Source organism: Aricia agestis, chromosome 3, assembly GCF_905147365.1.
Source record: "Aricia agestis chromosome 3, ilAriAges1.1, whole genome shotgun sequence".
Lineage (NCBI taxonomy): Eukaryota > Metazoa > Arthropoda > Insecta > Lepidoptera > Lycaenidae > Aricia > Aricia agestis.
Genome location: NC_056408.1, coordinates 2697989 through 2721158, shown reverse-complemented (window position 1 = coordinate 2721158; position 23170 = coordinate 2697989). Strand labels below are relative to the sequence as shown.

At 36.4% G+C, this 23170-nt stretch overlaps 1 protein-coding gene across 4 annotated transcripts in view; it reads left to right on the top strand.

Moving 5' to 3' along the window:
- Positions 1 to 4236: 4236 nt before the first annotated feature.
- The window catches only part of LOC121725771 (ankyrin repeat domain-containing protein 17), a 60999-nt gene continuing 42065 nt past the window's right edge, over positions 4237 to 23170 (top strand). For all 4 annotated transcript variants that reach the window (XM_042112876.1, XM_042112874.1, XM_042112873.1 and 1 more), the window contains exons 1-5: positions 4237 to 4589; positions 5294 to 5335; positions 7616 to 7739; positions 21903 to 22071; positions 22595 to 22877. In XM_042112876.1, coding sequence (XP_041968810.1) covers positions 4401 to 4589; positions 5294 to 5335; positions 7616 to 7739; positions 21903 to 22071; positions 22595 to 22877 — 807 coding nt within the window. In that variant the 5' untranslated portion in view covers positions 4237 to 4400. The remainder of the gene's footprint in view (positions 4590 to 5293; positions 5336 to 7615; positions 7740 to 21902; positions 22072 to 22594; positions 22878 to 23170) is intronic.

Here is a 23170-nt window from a genome sequence, read left to right as displayed (position 1 = left end):
ATTTGTATAATAATTTACAACTTAAACTATAATAATATGAAAAAGATAGATTATTATTTCATGGAAAATATTATAATGTATCAATATGTATGCAGTTAATTTCGAAAATGTTGCAATGTGTCTATTGATTTATTGTAGTAATTAATTGCACGTTAAGGTCATTAACTATAATAATTTATGTATGGAAATGTAGTAAATGAAAAAATTTTCATTAATTTCAGATTTTTAGGTCCCTGTACTAGTTTGCAACATTTTAGTCTGCAGGCAATGGTTGTTAAGCAGATTTAAGGAGGAGGAGAAGGAAGGTATGGGATTATGAGAGGTGCGGCCACTAAGGGAAAATCCTCTGATCAAGTGAGGTGGTATACAGCTGGCCTGAGCCCACGCGATAGATTTCAGCTGTCCTATGTACAGGGTGTAACAAAACAAATTAATAATACTTATGTGTGTATGTATAAAGATGCGCGTCCACTGGATCGGAATCGGAGCGTAAGCAGCGGACGGATTTGTTGCCTAAACCTTGTGGATTAAATCTGTTTTATTGTTTTGTGTTTATTTAGCTATGTACAATAATTTTTATTGAAATAAAACATTTATTTGAGCTCATTTCTTTTTTTTTTTAATTTTTGGTATGTTTAGAGTGTAAGGTTTTGCACTTAAAAATTTTAACTTTAGTTTCAATTTAAAAAAATAATAAATGTTAATTTTTTTTCTTCTAAGTCCGACCTCTTGTTACGTAGTACCTATATGACATTCTCTTTGTTTAAAACTCAAATTTCGATTTTCAGTTAGTGAAAATTATTTTGTAGCAACTCTTTCAAAAATTGTAAATTAGTGGATTAATTATTGAAAAACAAAAGGTAAGCCATTGTAAAATGTAAATATAACCGTAAATTGATAAATTGAAGCAAAACATAACTATGTCATACTGTGTTCTAAATTCTAATACAAAGTATGTCATAGTGATTATTTGCATATTTGTATAATAATTTACAACTTAAACTATAATAATATGAAAAAGATAGATTATTATTTCATGGAAAATATTATAATGTATCAGTATGTATGCAGTTAATTTCGAAAATGTTGAAATGTGTCTATTGATTTATTGTAGTAATTAATTGCACGTTAAGGTTATGAACTATAATAATTTATGTATGGAAATGTAGTAAATGAAAAACTTTTCATTAATTTCAGATTTTTAGGTCCCTGTACTAGTTTGCAAGGAGGAGAAGGAAGGTATGGGATTATGAGAGGTGCGGCCACTAAGGAAAAATCCTCTGATCAAGTGAGGTGGTATACAGCTGGCCTGAACCCACGCGATATATTTCAGCTGTCGTATGTACAGGGTGTAACAAAACAAAGTAATAATACTTATGTGTGTATGTATAAAGATGCGCGTCCACTGGATCGGAATCGGAGCGTAAGCAGCGGACGGATTTGTTGCCTAAACCTTGTGGATTAAATCTGTTTTATTGTTTTGTGTTTATTTAGCTATGTACAATAATTTTTATTGAAATAAAACATTTATTTGAGCTCATTTCTTTTTTTTTTAATTTTTGGTATGTTTAGAGTGGAAGGTTTTGCACTTAAAAATTTTAACTTTAGTTTCAATTAAAAAAAAAAAAAATGTTAATTTTTTTTCTTCTAAGTCCGACCTCTTGTTACGTAGTATATTACATCATACATTCTCTTTGTACGAACTGCGATTAATAAGGTTTCTTAGTTTTTATTATTCGTAGTTCGTAGATTAACGGTCGTATGAATAAAAACTTAGCGAAGGTTTACAACAGCTTTATAAGCCTGTTGTAAAATTTAATATGAATAAAGGTTCTCTAACAGTGCTCTAACACCTTTTTAAGGTGACAGCTGTCAAAAAATAGCGCGCCTGTTTTAAACCTATTTTAAGAACATTTTAAGCATAATCGATATGAATAAACGTTTGCTAACAGTTGTTTAGGCGCGAAACGTCAAATAGGAGTTCGCAAACTTTAGTGAAGCCTCGGACCTACTTTAAGACCATTTTAAGAGATTGAAAATGGACGCAATATCGAGTATTATCGCGATTTCTGACATTATTGCAATTTCAAGAATCAGTAAGGGTCTCTACAGACGGACCGCATTTCAACTGCAATCCAACCGCAAATTGCAGTTCAAGTGCAGTTTGAATCCAGTTGACACGATTACGGGTCTACACAGACGGATCGCGTTTCAACTGCAATCCAACCGCAAATTGCAGTTCAAGTGCAGTTTGAATGCAGTTGACACGATTGCAATTCGACTGCAATAGAACTGCAAACCATACAGTTTACACGACTGCACGCCAACTGCAACTGAACTGCAATCCGACTGCGCGTTTAGTTTGCAGTTCTATTGCAGTCGTATTGCAGTCGTGTCAACTGCATTCAAACTGCACTTAAACTGCAATTTGCGGTTGGATTGCAGTTGAAATGCGGTCCATCTGTGTAGACCTTACAATAGAACTGCAAACCAAACGCGCAGTCGGATTGCAGTTCAGTTGCAGACTTGCAGTTGGCGTGCAGTCATGTGAACTGCATACTGACTGCATCTAAACTGCACCATCCTACCCGCCCGCACGGTCCGCTCTCCAGCAGTGCAGTTTGGATGCAGTCGGTATGCAGTTCACACGACTGCACGCCAACTGCAAATGAACTGCAATCCAACTGCGCGTTTGGTTTGCAGTTCTATTGCAGTCGTGTCAACTGCATTCAGACTGCACTTGAACTGCAATTTGCGGTTGGATTGCAGTTGAAATGCGGTCCGTCTGTATAGACCCTTAGATACATTGTGTCAAATTCACTAATTGTAGGCCTCAAAAGTAAAACAGAATAAAATAGTATTTTTAGTTATCTTCTCCTTCTTTTCATTATTCTTCTTCTTCTTTTATTATGGCGGCCTTAGTGAGTTGCCAATGTCAAAGTCTACTTTGCTCTATGATTTATAAAATCCATAAAGTACATTTATTTTTTCTTTACTCTTTATTTTTGACACATTGAATACAATTTTTAATCTGTGGAATACAATAAATTGACACACTGCCAACATTACCAAAAAAAATTCTTATAAAACGTCATCTAAAGGTATTTTACTTAGCGAAGGCTTAGCAAGCGTTTATTCATATGGAGTGTTATAAGACGGTTTTTAACTTTAGTGAACATTTTAGTTAGAAAGCTGTTAAAACGTTCACTGAGATTTTTTTATTCATACCACCGTAAAACTATAATTCCGGCTGTAAACAGGGTTGTTATACGTCGATTTTTTGAATTTGCCGCCTTTTTCCAGTCTCATCTTTCGCTAGCCAGACTCTATTTACTAATCATAGCAAAAAGCAGTTTCCGTAAATCTTTTTTTCAAAGTTTTCGTCATGTTTAAATTACAAAATCACGTAAACCACAGAAATATTTTTCACTTTGACACATAAACAACAGATGCTATAGGTGACAATGACGTTAGTGACAGTGTTACCATAATCATTTTTCTAATAAAAAGCCAGTCTCATCTTTCGCTAGCCAGACTCTAATTATTTTGCATAAGGGAGATCGCAGACGGCACACTTTTTGTGTGATCGAGTCTGCGGCCCACATACAGTCTGCATAGCCGCGCCATGCAGATTGTATGTGCGCCGCAGACGCGATCACACAAAAAGTGTTCCACCTGAGATCCGTGATATGTAAAAAAGCCCACTTCGACCCACCTTTTAATATGGGTGATTTTGAGAGTCGTATTTAAAGCAAAAATAATGACGTCATTGATAATTTTGTAGAACGTACCCCAAATGATAAATATTTTTATTTTTGGGGAGTTTTATTTGAAATTTAGTGGGTTTTAAAAGTTGCTGTACGAAGAAATTTTTTGAAAAGTTGGCAACACTGGCAGCGCGGCGCTCTCGCCTCTTTCGTAAAGAAATATCGGACGATAAAATTGCTGCCGTGTGCAAAGAATCGCGACGCATTATCGCAATATCGCCAGCGATATTTACCAACCGATAATATCGCGCCTGTCTGCAGGAGGCATAAAAGTTAAAACTTGAGTTTTAATTTTGTTATGGCTGAATATTTATTGTTTTCATTGTCATAGTTTTAATTTAAAAAGAAAAAATTGTCTGTTCTCACGTAGTTGCGGATATTTCAAACTAGAGAGCAGCACAAATATATACTAGTAATCTGTGGCAGCACCAAAAAGTTCCTCTTGCATTCGCCAGAGGGCAATACTTACCCTACTTGAAGCATCCGGGAACCTCGCCATAGTAGTAGACATGGCGGGTATGAGCCTCGCTAAATGACGAAATAAATTTTGTTTGCTAATAAGAAACGTGTTAATTTCGTAAAAAAAGTGTTCATACTAAAAGACTAATTAAGTTATATTGGATTAGGACAAAAATGCAGAATGTTGGACAGTCTGAAAACCGAAATATCGATAAGGTGAATGTGCAACTTGATGTGGTAAAATCGTCCACTCCTCAAAGTTCGGCTTCAAGTCCGGCCAAATCTGAAACCGAAACGTATTCAGGAGCGCCTGCCAAATACATGACGGACTCTTCTGAAAGCGAGGATGATTCTGTATCCGAGGTAAAACGTGTTTTGTTTTCAGTAGAGGCGGTGGCACTAAAGGGATTGTGATTATCTGTACCGCTAAATGCTGCTAGGGACATCTTGTACATGATTGACCATATAATCACTTTTTGTAATGAAATTACCTTTGTCTTCGAGATATATAACCATAAAAAGTGGATAGAAGCTTACAACAGAATTTCACACTCGATATTACGGTTTATGTCGCTTGCCAAATATTCCGTAAAACGTCAGAAAGTCAATAGGTACATACGTTCTACTAAGTAGCAGCGCAAGAAATTATTTATGCCAGGCGCTCCTAGACGAAATCCAATTGTATAATCCTTTCACATGGACACCGATGTAAGACAAATTCGATTGTCTATTTGTGTTTTGCATAGGGCTCGCCTTACGGTGGCCATGTTTCTCGAATCACATGCATTATTTAGTCAAAACGAACTGGTGGATGTTGTTTGAATGACGTTACTACGAAATAAACGAGTGAATTATATAATTTTCGTGTGTCCCATAGTAAATGTCGCGTTAAATGTTATGTTTTGAGTCGACACGCGTACACGATTTGGTTATATCGTCCGCGACGATTCGCGCAAAATGTTGGATAATGACGAATTACAAGGACCATTGTCACTGAGAGTACTCACTAAACATGTTTACGAAGCTGCCAGATATATTTCCTCACATATTTCTCGTTGGTGTTATAGATCTTGCTGGCTTGTTTGTGCCTTAGCAGGCCAGACCTGTTGGTAAGTCGAAGATCACATCCTAGCGGAGAGCTTCACGGGCACTAACCGCTGTCTCAGTTTGAGTGAATCCAGTTAACCTGCATTGTTTGTGCGCCGGCCACTTAAAATGTTATTGTTTTGTTTCTAATGTTGAATGGTCCTTGTGATTCTAACATAATGTGTCAAAATTTATTCAGTGCTTGTATTATCCTATAATTCTAACCTATAACATCAGAGTTGCCGTTAGGAGCATATAGGCTTGAGCTTGCTGTTTACTGATTAGTGATTACACTAACCAAACTATTTTTACATTATGATAAGAGTTGACAATGGATTTGCTGCTTTTTCTAAAATTTTCCTAATAATGTTTATGACCACTGTAACTTGACCCCTGACAAGTATTTCTATAACACTGGCTTGTGCTTTGTTTTTGTTTTTGATTTTCTTGAATAATGAAGACAATTTTGAAAGTTTAGTTCTTTTTACATCTATTTCTCAGATTTTATAAATAATAGTTAAAAAACTTATATGATTAATTTGCATTTAGTGAAAAAGTAAATGGTGATATTTTGGTGTGCTGCTAAATTTACAATAAACATTTTTGAATATTCTTCACAAATGTTGGGAAGAATATTCAGTATACTTTTATATTAAGTGTACTTTACATTAATAAATTAAATCTATTTATGTATACCCCAATTAAATCTGTTTATGTATAATACCAAAATATTATCATAAGTGGTATAGTCTGTTTTTATTCTGATCTCAATGTAAAAAAATATAATTCAAATTGAAGTAGATCAATGTGCATAAGATTATAGTTCTTCTTGCTTCTCGTGCATTTATGATAATGTGATGTTTTAGGGCCGATTCACACCGGAATGGCAGCGGCGAGGCGAGCACTTTCAGTGTCATATGATTTTAAACTTTATCTTCATTATTGTAATACATAGTATCGCTTGAGAAGTCTACGGCTGCTCGTAGCCGCTGGCGGCAGCGATTTCTCAAGCAATACTATGTATTACAATAATGAAGATAAAGTTAAAGATCATATGACTCTGAAAGTGCTCGCCTCGCGGCTGCCATTCCTGTGTGAATCGGCCCTTAGGCCTCTCATACTGAATAAACTCATACTAAACTTTATTAACATTTAGAACAAAATTATTTAAAACTGGATATAGTCAAGCTTCAATAAAATTAAGAACATAGTACAAATAAATTATTTTTGTTTGTTAAATTATAGTTCAACGACCCGTAATGACCATGAGTTTGCACCATTTGTCGCAGTTGACAATAATTACTCTTTGATTTTTAATATTCTTATCTACGAATAAAAAAAACCAAGGAATCGTAACTTCCATACTATTACCGTTTTAAATTTGGTTCCTTTTGATCTGTCATGTAACGTCAGCCTATTTCCGCTCAAGGTCACTTAAATATTTCAAATGTATTGAAATGTGTACCTAAGGTACACTTTTTTGACAAGTATTGTGGTGCATGTTTTTTGATGGAGTTACTTTTCCTCAGTTTTTATTATTCGTAGATTCTTATAGTATTATCACATGCTTATCAAATATAAAATATGATTTTGGGAGAGTAGTGTAAATATTAGAAGTTAATATAATTAATTATTTTGAAGAGAATGTAGATATTGTTTTTAAAAATCGTAACTTTTTGGCCAATTTACAATAATTATAATAGTACTAACAACATGTTTTATAAAATATTTCACATAGATAATGTTGAACATGCCCTTGCAAAAGCAATAATTTATAAATAAAACTGCTTCTGTGGTGCATCAAGGGTACAACAACAGTAAAAAGATATTTAAAACATTTTAATTTAGCTAAATACATGTCAGGATTACTGTAAACGGTAAATTATTATTGTAATGTATTTATAATTATAATTTTTTAACCTACTACTAGCCAAATGTTGGAAAGCTTTGTTAAGACTGGGTTGCACCAACTAACTTTAACTGTAACTTTAACTACAGTGTAAAATGTCAAATCTTTGGTTAAAGTTAAATATGGCGTCCTTACCTCCGCTCATATGTGAATTTCTCTGGTTAAAGCTAAGGTTAAAGTTAAAGCTTAAGGACGCCATATTTAACTATAAAAAAAACTTTAACTTTAACCACGCCTCTGGTGCAACCCAACCTTATACTATTAAAGCCATTTTGACATTTGCATTGTTGGTACACTGTAAAATAATTCAAATTTATTCTAGGACTCCAGATTATAGTTATTCTCTTTGACTATGAAAGTGTCAGTTTTTAATCTTTCAATTTTTTTGGGGCAGGTGGAGATGGAAGAGGAGGGTAGCGGTGCAGACTCATCCAAGTTTTTACTGTCTCACGATGATCCTGAGAGAGGTGAGGATCCCGAAATGAAGGCCAGACTCGAAACCCTGTTTGAAGTTGCTGGTGAGTTGTTAAATCTGTTTACAAAGAAGATAATATTATTATTTCTTAACAATTGTCACTTCTAAAACAGTTAAAAGAGAACCTCAAGAAACTTATTCCAAAGTGCAAATGTATGCATAGGTACTTCAGCTTCATCAAGTTTTTATAGAGCTGCTTATGATTTAAATAACCTCATCAATAATTTTAATGTTAATTAATTTTGAAACTAGAAAATTGAAATTTTGCACATAATCCTATTATAATTTAGGCATAATAGTCCATATATATAATAATAAATAATAGTGAAGCGTCCATAGATATTATTATTATTATAATTTAGGCATTCACTAAATACTTATTTAACGCCTCCGTAGTCTAGTGGTATAGGAGGTTGTGTGTTCGATTCCCGCGTTGGAAACATGTTATTTCCAAGTTTGGTTAGGACATTGCAGGCTGATCACCTGATTGTCTGACAAGTAAGATGATTCATGCGTCGGATGGGCATGTAAAAAGTCGGTCCTGCGCCTGATCTCTCGCCGGTCGTGTCGGTCTTCCGTCCCACTGGGTTATGAGAGTAAAGGAATAGAGAGTGCTCTTGTGTACTGCGCACATACTTGGGCACTATAAAATTACTCCTGCGTAGCTGGCCTGGTTTCAATGAAACCGGCCACCGTCACCGAAACCGGTGTGGGAGCTATTTTTTTTTTTAAATACTTATTTAGCTACAAAGCCAAAGCTATATTTTTGAAACTCTTTAGTTAACATTCAATTGAAATAAACATTACACAGGTACTACTCACAAGTTACAAGTCATTTTAATATACTGATTTTTAATTTCCATCAACAGCACTCACGATGAATGCTAGCGCTAAGGTCATGAGAGCCCAGGAATGCTATAGTATTTTGTACCCAGAATTAATGATAATTTAGACTTGCCTACATTGACTGACATGACAACTGACACCATAAAGCCAGATCATAGCTCTTTGATACTCTGTTTTTATACTGTGCAAGCATGCATGATGATTTAATAAGTAGTTCAGGCTCACCTCTTTCTTTCATTCTAATATATTATTTAGTTTAGTTTAATAAAATAAAAATATTAAAGAATCTTGCCAATACTTCCAAATTAACAATGTACATTTTTCCATTTTGAAATCTAAAGCATTATGTATGTATTTAAAACTTGTATTCATATCAAGACAATGTTGTTAATTAATGTAAAAGCTTTATTTACACATATTGCTGCATACAAACGTCGCAATTTTTTTAGGTTTGGTATGTGGTAAAAAATACTAAATACAAGTCTCACAAAAAACTAAAATTACCATAGTCTCATAAAAAAACACCAAAAAAACAAGGGTGTTTCGTCAAGTATTACAGAGGTTGTTGAAGACATACTCGTGTTCAATGTGTCCATAATATTATTTTCATCAGGCAATGGCGTTTGCTTGTTTCTTAATAATATTTGATGCGAATTAAATATTATTTATAACTGAGGATGACTAGGTGTTAATTGCTTTTGTCTCTTTCTTGCAAAAAGCACTGAACGGATTTAAGGTATCCATTTGAGTAGATGGGAAAATTCCCATGCATTCGAGGCATCATTGATTTTCTGACCGTTTTCGCGGGCTTCCTTTAGGAAAATCTATTTAAAAAAAGAAGAGAATTCGCCTTACAAGATTCTTATTTAGCGTAGTTTCCGAAGCGGTGGTTGGCACCAGTAGTACCAACGTTCAGAAAACATTTGAAAATATTAATAATTATTCTGAATACATTTTTTTGAGTTTGAGTTTGTATGCCTCCTTGTCGTCTTCTTTTCATCTTTGTTTAGCGATATTCGCGATTAGGCCAGATGTGTGACGTGTCATAGCGTCACTGCCATGAGGATTGAGGCGGTCTCTTGTGAGTTGTGACTTGTGAGCGTTGTGAGTGGAAGTCAAACAGATTATCGCGTGATCCATGTCACGGAAGGTGGCGATTTAGTTTTTCTTTGTATGTATTTTACTCTAATAGATGACGCCTAAAACTTCGTTATGCCAAAAATCGTTTATCGCGCGAAACCCGTACTTTCCGCAACGTTTCCACAACAATCTATCCTATGATTGTTACCGTAACCCCACTCAAAATTTCATCTAAATCGGTTCAGCTGTTTAAGTGTGGAGAAGGAACAGACAAACAGGCAGATATACTTTCCCATTCATATTTTTATTTATTAGTAAATCGGATGTTAGTTATTGAATATTGATAGAGATCTAGATCAAGAATTTTTTGATGATAACAGATAAACCGCATAAAAATCAAAGTTAAAACATTATAATACTTAGACAACAATTTTTCTAATACTCGAAACAAGTCGCTTATAGATTTTTAGGCAATTATTTTGTCTATCAGGCATTGTTTGATTAAATAAAATAACGCTAAGTTTACCTCATTTCTTTACACGTGAAGGTATAACCGTGATTATGATAATTTATGTTAATATCGTTCAGTGAAATCTTCTAGTGGGCACATCTAGTTCAAAGACCTCGTTTACCCAATCAATATTTGTAAACATTGGAATCGCTAGCGCCTGTGTTTTGCACCGCGGCCACGGCGGACCAACTGATAGCTTCACACTTGTCCGCATTCGCTTGTGTAGCGGTCGTGTTGGCCAGATGTTACGGAGTTAATTTACCTCTAGTTCTTCTTTGTATTATGATGGCCTTAGTGAGTTGCCAATATTGGCTTTGTGTAGACTCTGCTCTAAAATATAGACAAGAAGTGACCAGCCCTACAGTATAGTCTATAGAGTCTAGACCAACTATACTCAACCTGCGGCTCGCCGGGACATTGTTAGTTGCCCGCGTGAAGTTAAAATATTTTGAAATTCACGCCCACCAGCAACATAGTGCAGTCGTCGTGAAAATCGTGAAAATTTTTCTACTTTGAAATAACTATACATATTATGTATATGTATTATGTATGTATATTTGAATAAAGTTATTTTTTAACCCTAAAAAATTTTGGTTGCGGCCCGTATAAAAAAGGTTGAGTACCACCGGTCTATGAGAGTGGCCCTTATGACGTTGCATTGGGATTTGGGATGAAGGCTCTTGATGGAGGTGAAATTACTCGTTTCCAGTGTTTTGTTTAGATAGTAAATATGTATTAGAAATCCGGCATTTGACGTGACATAATAATGTTTTGTTAACAAGGACTTTGTGAATAAAAAAAATGCATCAGCAAAATTAGCCACACCTTAAAGTTATAGTTTTCGGATGTCATGAACATTTAAAAGGTCCCCAAGGAATTAGAGGTGTGTTAGCGGCCCGGGGTCTAAATGACTAGTGCTCAGCCACTCATATGCGCCAGTGAATAAATAATTCCTGTGTCTATATCAGTGCATTGCATTTTAATAATTTTCGCCGGACTCTGGACATAATATTTGTGACTAGTCACTGGGGTGATTTTGTCACTAAGGAGTAAGGACACCCTCTTGACAAATTGCATCTGAATTATTCTGAACCATTTTCTGAACGTGGGAGAGCCATGCTTCGGCACGAATGGGCCGGCTCGACCGGAGAAATACCACGTTCTCACAGAAAACCGGCGTGAAACAGCGCTTGCGCTTTGTTTCGCCGAGTGAGTGAGTTTACCGGAGGCCCAATTCCCTACCCTATTCCCTTCCCTGTCCTCCCCTATTCCCTTCCATTCCCATCCCCACCCTCTCCTACTACCCTATTCCCTCTTTAAAGGCCGGCAACGCACTTGCAGCTCTTCTGATGCTGCGAGTGTCCATGGGCGACGGAAGTTGCTTTCCATCAGGTGACCCGTTTGCTCGTTTCCCCCTTATTTCATAGTAAAAAAAATTAAAAATAATAAAAACCGAGTATTGAAATGGTGCGGACTATGAAAAACAAATCTGTGATACGCTGATCGGATTTACATCGAGTGACGTCACAATTAATGCCGCGCAGGTGAATTACAACTAGTATGTTCGAATTTTAAACCTGTGGAACCGGCGCGTGCGTCAGAGGTCACATTCTGTCCAAGTAAATAAAGGTATTGCAGGTAGCCTATTAAAGTTATGTTTCGGGACCCTCCCTATTACAAAAACAACCTGTGACTTGTTTAAGTGCTAACTTAAATATACAGACTGTACGCTTCGCAATATCTAGACTGGCAGTTATTCGGAATTTCCCTGGAAGAAAAGAAAATCGAAGCTGAAAATTAAACTCTACATTCATACAATACAGTTGAAAATAGAACGCACACAAACATAGAGTTTCTCGTCTATTCGTTATTCGAAATTCAATTATCGAACAGTTGTTTTTTTTTTCTGGCCGTAATTTACAAAAGTTAAATGCTTTATGTACCATGAGGTGTATGCTCCTTCGACCTCTCGATCAAAGTAGAGCTTTGTTGTCTCAATATTTATCTGTTGTACGATAAGGATTATGTTCATTGCTCATTAGCCTGTCATGCAGCAGACCGTATGATTCTTAAGTTTGAATTTCTAACACAAAAGGAAATTAAATTAAAAACTTGTCGGACAATGTTAAAACTTAAATTCTTACTAGCTATTTGACCGAGCTTTGCTCGGTATTCGATGAAAATGTCATTTTCTAAAAATGATTCCTAGCTAGATCGATTTATCGCCCCCGAAACCCCCTATATATTAAATTTCATGAAAATCGTTGATTCCGAGATTTCAATTTGCTGGAAATTACAATCAAAACTGCAACTATAAAGCAAGCTTTATATTGTTAGCCCTTCGATTTCGTTACATCTCGTATTACTGAAATGTTATCTTAACAACTAATTGTGAGCTTCTCTTAAAACCACAGAATAGATAATAGTACAAGTTAGAACTTAGAATAGAGACCCTATTGAAATGAGATTTTAATCATAGCATTTTAATTGGTTCATTTATAATTTAAAATGCGCTATTTTATTTCGTAGCATTATAATGCACAATTTTATTTAGTAGCATTATATTGCGCTATTATTTTTTTAATGGTCTCTGGACTAAAGTATGCGGGTTCGATTTTGAAAAGTCGTAAGTCCGAAACGCATTCGTCATGTCCGGGCCACAGCCAGTGCAATGCCCTCTTTATGGCGGACCGAAATTTTTCTATATTGTCAAATAACTTGATTCTATTTGACCGCTGATTTCTCCACGCATTATTGATCTGCTGTCTCCTAATATGAGATGTATTTGTTTGTTTGTTCGTCTGTATTGTAAGAGGTCTCAATGCGTTGTGTAATCAATGAACCGTGGGTTATCCATACTAATATTATAATTTATAAATGCGAAAGCGTGTCTGTCTTCCTATCAGCCGGGCTAAAGTGGTCACATTTAGCAATTCCTCTCAATCAATTCAGCAAATGAATTGTCAAAACTGTCAAACTGACAAATGTCAAATCAGTACAAAAATACAGAAATGAATTGCAAGCAGAGTTGCATTTTGCGATTTTAGAAAAATGAATCATATTATGATTAACATCATGATTCTTCAAAGCGACCATTTTAGCCCCGCTGTATGTTATCTCTTCGCGCCCAAATTGCTGAACTCAATTTGCTGAAATTTAGTATGGAAATTCTTTTAAGCCCGAAAAAAAATTACGGTTCCGCGCGAATTTTGGCGCAAAGGAATTGCGGGCGACATCTAGTGATATTATAAACAAATACCCGTAATTCACATCCTTACAGACTTTCGCATTTCTCTTATAAGTAGGAATATGTATGCGACGTAGCCCGTAGGTGTGAGGTGATGATTATTATTTCACGAAAGCGTAAACGTGTTAATGAGACGTATAAATGCGTACATACGCATCGATACCGCAATAGAATTCGCAGTTATTTTCTTCTGATGCGTTCACTTTTATTGCCTATGCGCTCGTTAGTGATAACTGGTAAGGGAAGGCACCCGAACTACGTGACTACTATTTACCTGTTGTACCCTTCTGACTTCTCCCCACATAGTAACAATCCGTAGTTTTCTGAGACTCTCAAAATTTTTTGTTCAGAATATTTTCTTTTCAAATATTTTCTGTACGTCGTTACTACTGGTGCCTACCACCGCTTTCCACCCCTTTCTATGCGGTAGTTCGGCCCCCGTATCACGTATCTTGCGAGGGCAATGCGATAGCAATTATTGCTCCAAAGATCATCACATAGAGCCTATGTGATGTTCCATTAGTTAATCATCCTCATTTAAGGTTTTAAAAAAAGGTTAATTTTTTTTTTTTTTTTAAATACTTTATTCACTTTATTACAATTGTTTTACAGTATACATTAATACGCCAAACTGAACAAGCAGTTTGTAGGCGTTCCGCTCAAACACAAAAAATTACATGCAATTGTAATACAATAATTACACAAAATATAATACTAACAAGTAACATAATTATGAACTAACTAAAAAGTGTGTGTTTGTGTGTGTGTGTGTGTGTGTGTGTGTGTGTGTGTGTGTGTGTGTGTGTGTGTGTGTGTGTGTGTGTGTGTGTGTGTGTGTGTGTTTGTGTTTGTGCGTGTGTGTGCGTGTGTCTGTGTGTGTGTGTGTGTGTGTGTGTGTGTGTGTGTTTGTGTGTGTGTGTCGGTATTTGTGTGTGAGAATGAGACTACATTTTTTTTTATTACATTTTCTTAGTATATCCAAGCATTTCTTTGAGTTTTTGTTTTAATTTCTTTTTACACTTTATTTTCTTTTCCTCTCTTAATAACTTAAACTTATTACATAACTTAGGCACTATATACTTCCTAGTTCTTTCCCCATAGTAATTATTTACTTTTATTTGCTCTAATTTTCCTTTTTTCGACTCTCTAACACTATATTTATGCTTTATCTTTATTTTAAATTTATCACTATAATATGTTTCTATCGCAATTAAATATTTCACTTTTTCACTTACTGGTATAATTTCACATTCCTGGAATAGCTTACAATAGTCGTCTTTGCATTTATTTTTTGTTCCTTTATCTACCTACCATTATTTTTAAAAACCTTATTTGTATATTTTTAATTTGCTCTATATACGTTTTAAACGTTAACCCATAGCAATTTAATCCATAATTAATGACAGACTCCACCAGAGCATAGTAAACCATAAGCAGAGTACGTTTATCTAATATTCTTTTTAAAAGATAAAATTTACTGAGTACTGATCTCAATCTGTTACATACTAATTCTATATGGGGCTTCCAAGTAAAGTTTTTATCTATAATCAGACCCAAATATTTTATATTATTTACCACTTCCAATTCGTTACAATGACAGTTATTTTTTTGATGTATATATGTATAATTATAAGTATAATTGAAGGTTTTCCTTCAAAATAGAGCCCATTTTGAAGGAGGAATCAGAGGACTACGTTACCTCGATTTACTGTATCTCTCTATCACAATTCACAATAATACACGTGCCAGGGTTAAGCCAGTTAAGCGTGATGACAATAGTTTCTTCGTTTAAATTCTACTGCACCCGCGTTCCCTCTTAGACGGCTAAATCTATTTAGATATTAAAGGTATGGAGATAATTTGAGAGACAAGGAAGGACATAGGATAGTTTAATAGTGCAAAGAAATTATGGTTTCCAGCTTCCGTAACAGAGGTCAAGTGTTTAATCCGTATTTGTGAAGGATACGCGTAATTTCAATACTTCCTAGTGTCTAATTTCCCGCACCAAACAGGTTTATGAGGTGCACTGACCTCCTGAGAAGTCTGGGTTTAGGGTTCGTCTCGAGGTCTCGCTATCTTTTGTTTGGCTAATAGTCAAAGAAGTCAAGATAATGCTGTGTCATAATACCGTACACTACAAAGTGCCCCCGCCAAGATGAGCCAAGCGAAGCGCGCAAGGGCACTACCTACCTTTTCTCGAAACGTTTCGTCGTATTTTTGAACCCTCGTAACTTTGGTTTGAATAATGCCAGATAGTTGAAATTTTTAAGATATAATGACATGGGTATAGTTATTAAATGCGCAAATTTTAAATATCGTAGCTATTATACTTTAGATTTTATAGGTGTCCAAAAATCCACAATTTGGTCACTGACTCACCGATCATCAAAACTATTAGGATACTTCCTGAAGTCTTAGAAAGCTGAAATTTGGTATGTAACATAATATTAGTACTGAAACAACATAAAAATTATCAAACCCAACTTAACCTATATCCGTACCATTATAGAGCAAAATTAGGCAAAAATTTGTGTTTTTGTATGGGAGCCCCCCTTAATTTTTTATTTTATTTTAATATTATTATTAAATATTAAAGTAGACATATAACTAAGGACTTTGAGAAAAATTCAAGTACCTACCTGTTGCCATTATTGATATAGAGCAAAAAAGGCCAAAAAAATCACGTTTGTTGTATGGGAGCCCCCCTTAAATATAAATTTCATTTTGTTTTTAGTATTTGTTGTTACGGCGGCAACAGATATACATAATCTGTGAAAATTTTAACTCTCTAGCTTTTACCGTTCTTGAGTTACAGCCTGGAGTCAGACAGACGGACAGACATCGAAGTCTCAGTAATAGGGTCCTGTTTCTACCCTATGGGTACGGAACCCTAAAAAATGAACTAAAAGAAAAAACAACGTAAACCAGCTTACAAAAAGAAATGAAATCCCACCAAAAACATTTTCATGTAAAAATGTTGCCAAGATGAGAACATAATATTATAGTTCGTCGTGTCAAAAAGTAGTGAGATCTCATGTAGAGCCAAGTTTCTAACCTTACATACTCAACCCTAAATCTAAAAACCTTAATTTTACCCTAAAGCGCGGCAAAATATTTGATAATAATATTATAATGTGTCAGCCGCACGAGGAGAATCTATAAACTCTACACATTAGTCAAAATCGGTGGCCTGGCCATTTATCATTAGTTACTGTATATTAAGGGTAAAATTAAGGTTTTTAGATTTAGGGTTGAGTATGTAAGGTTAGAAACTTGGCTCTACATGAGATCTCACTACTTTTTGACACGACGAACTATAATATTATGTTCTCATCTTGGCAACATTTTTACATGAAAATGTTTTTGGTGGGATTTATTACTGTCTATCAAAAATGTATTTATTTTAGTTACTCTATCAGGAGGCAGTTTGAACGACGATGTAAAGTTGTGACACTGATACATCCAACCATGATGGTTTGTAGTATTGCTAGCTTAGAAAACAAATTACAAAGTGTTGCATAGTCAAGTAAATTTTTTTATTGACTTTTCTTCACTTCGTTTCTTTGTATGTTTGTACATAGAGAATAGGACGGAAATGCGCATTTTGGCTGTCACTTTATTTTACAAAGTCTTTAGTGCACCAACTTGTTAAAATCCATTCACCGTCACTCGAATTGCGCCCTTGTGCTAAGTAGTAATTAAGTTTGCCCACGTGACATTTCCTGATAAGATAATGCTACGCAATAACGGAATGTGTGAGTTCCAAAATTTAACCAGGGTATACTACTGGGAAGTGTTAATGACGTGTACAATCGACGCCATACTTGTACTATTATCTATTCTGTGGCCATACTGTTGATTCGTTCCGAAACATATGTCAGGGCATTGACGTATATTATGACTCGTTGAGTCGTCGTTATCAATAATATCATACGTCACACTTGTCTCACCAGTAGCACACCAATACGATTTTATGGCGTCGTCGGATTAGGGTTGTTGAGGAAGTGATTATGAGGAAGAGGAGGAGGAAGAGGAATTGTCACGCGCAAATTTAGAGGATGCGGATGAGGAAGAGGATGTTTTTTTTTGAGGAGGATGCGGATGAGGAAGCGGAAGAGGAAGTACGTCCATATAGTACAGCGTCTCAATGTGGGCAATAACGCCCCCTTGTGGGCGCTGAATCTAAAGGGGGGTAGTGTGGGACTCAGAAAAAATGTCGGCGTTTTGTAGAGGCTGGGGGGGCTAATATTACCGACAAATTTGTGGCAAATGCCCTTTACTTTAAATTAGGAAAAGAAAGTAGGTGAACCGTGAAACAATGGGGGCGCTAAAACATATTTTGTTCTCAAAGTGGGCAGTGGAGAAAAAAGGCTGGGAACACCTGATATAGCACTACACTTCGGTCTAATTTCGATTTTCGATAAAATAAATCAAATTATTTGATTATTCGCAATGCGTGCGTAGCTGCGTACACGCGTAAACAAAACAACGCTTGCTAATAGGTATGTCAAATTAAAACAAACAAGCAAGGAACAGCGCGGGTGGCGAGAGGGGAGGTCTCGCTCGCCCGTTCGGTCCGGCATGCATCGCGCTCTGGCGTGTGCGTTGCCGATCGGATACGCGACGCGCATGCGCAGTGAAATTCCTCATAAATTCCTCTAAAATTTGAGGAAGCGATAGCGGAAGAGGATTTTTGTATTTTTATTTATGAGGATGCGGTAACGGTTGAGGAACCCAAAATATTGCGGAACTTCCTCATTATGAGGAAGAGGAAGAGGAATCCTCAGCAACCCTACGTCGGATACATGACGTCGTGTCGTGAGCACTGACCAGTACAATCCATGTCTATCTGTCTGTCTGTATGTTACCGTTAAACCAATTTTGCAAGGTATGGAAAAACTTTGAATCTCGAGTCTCGAGTCGAGACTTCAAGTGTCATGAGTGAGTCAAGTGCATAGGACACTTTTTGTCCCAGAAAATGTACAGTTCCCGCACGATAACGGTTTATGGCGCAACGGAGTTGCATCTAGTGGGTTCTGTTTCGGAACTTGCAAAATATTTTCTACGCCGCACATTGCTCATTTAATTATTCAGAGGTCATAATATGGCGCACCTGTCGCGACTCGCGGCCGCGTTGCATTCGTCTATACGCGGAAGCTATGCGATATTCTTGCAAAAAATATTCACGAGCTAATTCTATAATTAGCTCGTGCTTCTATATTATTAAACATAATATGTTTAATATATTATCACCTGTTATAATCAAAATCCACACTAATATTATAAATGCTAAAGCGTGACTAATTCTGTCTGTCTGTTTCCCCTTCGCGCTTAAACTGCTAAACCGATTTCAATGAAATTTGGTATGAAGATATTTTTGAGTCCCGGAAAAGGACATATTATGATAGTTTTTATCCCGGAAATATGTATGGCGATAAACGAAAGTCGGCTCAACGGAATTGCGAGCGTAATCTACTTGAATAACTCCTAGATCATTTAATTATTATTTAAGTATACTTTTCTTTCTCTCTCTCTCTCTCTCTCTCTATTTATCTTTACTCTAAGTATTTATATTATCAAGACAAGTCTAGGCGATATTTTGTTAAATATCGCTTAGACGGGTCTCTAGCCTCTATAGAAGCCTCTATAGTCTATACTCTCGTCTCTATTCAAGTCACTAATCTTGTTTCTACCCTAATCTCTCTACTCTTACCGGCTTATTTAAGGCATAGATGGGTTGTTTCCTAGATACCAAGCAGGATTTAAATAAAACAGCGTGACCCCAAAGTGAAATTAAAAAAAAAAACATACAAAAGTGTCTATTATGACGTCATAACGATAAGACGGCAATCTGGTTGGAAACTTCTTAACTTAAATAACAGCAAATGGCTTACAGAGAGAATCTTGTCAATAAATAGAGAAGTCTTTAATATAAGGGACAGTTTTGAGGTCAAGCAAAGTAATTCACTGTTTGCTTTGTCTTAACTCTTAGCACATTTTTCTATTCGAAATTGGAATCTTTAATTAGAATTTTTCTATGAATTTTTCTTTTATTGTACCTTCATATCAAGCGAAGTTTTAACAATAATTTTGTCTTTACAAATAGAAAGTCGTCATTCCTGAAATTGTTTTTGTTTTCAAGTTCAACGTCTACTACAATATTTGCTTGGACGATTAAATGAGATTAGGCATGATAACATTACCTAACTTCCGAAGTTTCATATTATAAGGATAGTCTAAAACAATTTATGATCAAATAATCTTAAAAATTGGTTAGCGTCTCCAAACTAATTAATTTGACGTACTTAGATTAAAACACAAATCATCTGACTACTAGCAGAAAAAGATAATCAAGTTATTATTCACCAAAGAGAATTGATAATATCATAGTTATAAATTATGAAAAGAATTCCAATTTGATCCGAGTCTGCGCGACATTTTTACTTTCTCCGGTTATGCACGATTTAAATTGTAAATAGACACACAGCCAATTCTGACGATCGGTGTACAAAGTCCAATAATATAAATTATAATTGAATTGTACAAAACATTGCCAGGTCCAGGGTACTTTTTTTAGGGTTCCGTACCTCAAAAGGAAAAAACGGAACCCTTATAGGATCACTTTGTTGTCCGTCTGTCCGTCCGTCCGTCTGTCAAGACCCTTTTTCTCAGGAACGCGTGGAGGTATGAAGCTGAAATTTATATCAATTACTCAGGTCTACTGTCCCTTGAAGCTGTGAAAAAATCAAACTTCTAAGCCAACGCAATCAAAAGATACAGCCGTTTATGCCGCAAATTTTCGACACTTGCAAGGGAATCAAAACCTACAGGGTGCTTCCCGTGAACTCAGAATCTTGAAATTTGGTACGAAGCAACGTCTTATAGCATAGATAAAGGAAAAATTACGAAAACCATAAATTTTTAGTTACATCACATAATATTTTTTTTTTTAATAATTTTAAACTTACTACCCATTTCCTCATAAACGCGTAGAGGTATTAAATTGAAATTCATACCAAATACTCAGGTCTATAATACCTTTAAGCTGTCGGAACCCTCGGTGCGCGAGTCCGACTCGCACTTGGCCGGTTTTTTTTTTTAAATAAAATTTTATTTTAGCAACGCTTTTACTGTAGAAGTATTAGGTACTTGCTGATTGTACTAAAACCTAATTATTTCTTTATCAGTATCAAACGAATTTAATGACTGAATGCTAATGCTTACTTGTAGATGTCCAAATGATAAGTTTCATTGCAAACACGACACGCTAAGCAAATAATTAAGTAGTTCGCAGCTTTCACCGATCCTTGGTTTACCGTAAAGAAAATATTTAAGGCTGATTTTAGTCTTACGCCGACATTACGCGCACCATATGGCCCGAGATGTATGAAATTCTAGGAAGCGTTTTTCAGTATTATGGCTTGATTACACTTACCAAGTAAAGTGGCGAAACACTGCTCTCGGCCAATCAAATTGACCGAGAACATCGAGTGCTCGGCCGAGAGCACTGTCTCGCCACTCGGTAGGTGTGATCATGGCATATCGCGTAGCGGTCTGCGCTGTTGTTTCATACATTTCGTTTTCGGCGCCGAACGTCTGCGACCTGTCAGCGTCACAGTTAAATTTCTTCTAAAATTCCACTACGTCATAACTACGGGGTGTTTGTTTACGTTCATGCAGTTCACGTTTCAAGGACGCGTTAGTTTTGTATCTGAGTATAGAAGACAAAAAATAGCGAAAAATACTGAATGAAATTTATAAAAAATGGTTTCATTAAGATTCCTAAATAATATCATACTGTTCAACGATATCAAAATACTTAGATACGACGTTATGCCGTCAAAACTGTAGCAATGTTTTTGCATGCAAAATGTGTATCGAGAAAACATTGTCGTCCTTTTTTGTTGTCTTACAGTAATAGCATATACTACTTTCTTTCGCTTATTTTACGCTTTAATCGAATCGAGAAAATATTGTCGTCCTTTTTTGTCTTACAGTAATATCATATACTACTTTCTCTTCCGCTCATTTTACGCTTCGCTTTGATTTTTCTCTTAAAATGGAAGACAATAATTTAAATATTAATAAAATCTTAGTAATTACGTGTGAAATATTACACCTTTGGCTTTATTTGTATTCCTCGTTTTGTTACTGCACTGTCGGAAGGCACATGTCGGCATTCTGGAGCGAAATGTAGCGAAAAACAACGCGGTAATTAATAAATTAAACACGTCCGGCTGTTACCGCGTCCTAAGGCACACTGCTCTCAGATGAGTGAGCTCACTCATTTCGAGGGTGACACATTTTAGCGCTGACGATTGTATGGAATGCCTTTTCTAACGTTCTAATTCTATGATATTGTTAGTTATGGTAAGAGCACCCCAACAAATTGTTCATTTATGAAGACGATGTGCGACTAGACATCTGCGAATTATAATTATTGCGTTGATAAAAAATGCTATGCAGAAGTTCCCGAGTGCCACACGTTGTTTTTTTTTAAATTATACTTTCCTCTTCTACAGGCTTTAACAAGCTTTCGGCGGGCGAGGGCAAGCACCTCGCGGACCCTGAGGTGCTGCGGCGGCTGACGTCGTCGGTGTCGTGCGCGCTCGACGAGGCGGCCGCCGCCCTCACGCGCATGCGCAGCGACCAGCCGCCCCCGCACCACCGGCACCACCACCAGGACAAGCCGTACGTACACGCACACACACACCGCAAAAACGCATACATCATCATCTAAAGGTCCGTAATAAAAAAAGCGACAGGTTGACAAAGAACATCATACAACAACACATTATTTTACTGTTCTATTACTTTTGTCATATTAGTATGACCTAGAGACAAAGTTATAGAAGATGCTAAGGCCAGTAGAAATTGTTTAAGACAGAATGTAAACTACTCTTTCACTCGCTCAGGAATATTTACACAGGCACAAAGCAATAAGTTAGTGTACGATATTCCACATGCTGCTTGCCGCTTGGTCATTTGTCAAGCAAAGGTTTAGTCGAATAGTTGTTAATGATGACACTCCGAGATTGAGTACGCATCGTCTCTCAGATCGATCACAGTTGAGTCTCTGATTCCTGGATCGGTCTGATCGAGGCGAATATGCCACTGTGATTAATGAAGCTTTGATCTTATCTGAACGGCTATTTATTGAGCTGCAACTTGCATTTAAAATTAGAATGTATTTTCATTTTTTTTTTATTTGCAGCACACAATGCGGTTCAACGGCAACGGGCACGACGCCCAGTGCGGGTGCGAGTGCGGGCGCGGGTACGGGCGCAGTGGGCGCGGACGGGGCGCCCTCCCTGGCAGAGGCGTGCTCGGACGGCGACGTGGGCACGGTGCGCAAGTTGCTCACGGAGGGCCGCTCCGTCCACGAGACTACGGAGGAGGGCGATTCGCTCCTGTCCCTCGCCTGCTCCGCCGGGTACTACGAGCTGGCGCAAGTGCTGCTGGCCATGCACGCCAGCGTCGAGGACCGGGGGATCAAGGTGTGATATTATACATTATAAATACCGCCGATATGGTGAAAGTCGATGGCATTTAGAAAAGTTAGGATTGTTTAAAATGACAACGGATTATAATAATGACTTTTAAAAGGTGTAGCATTTTTTTTTTTATTTAATATTACTCCAAAAACGCATTCGTTGTTATTTAAATAAGGGGTAGCTGAGTAGGTGACTGAAATACTGGTGTTTTAAGAGGTTTGTTTATCTGTTATCAGATTCGTTTCAAACTTATTAATCAGTTTTGTACTAGTATTTTTTTAGCTTGTAATTGTTGG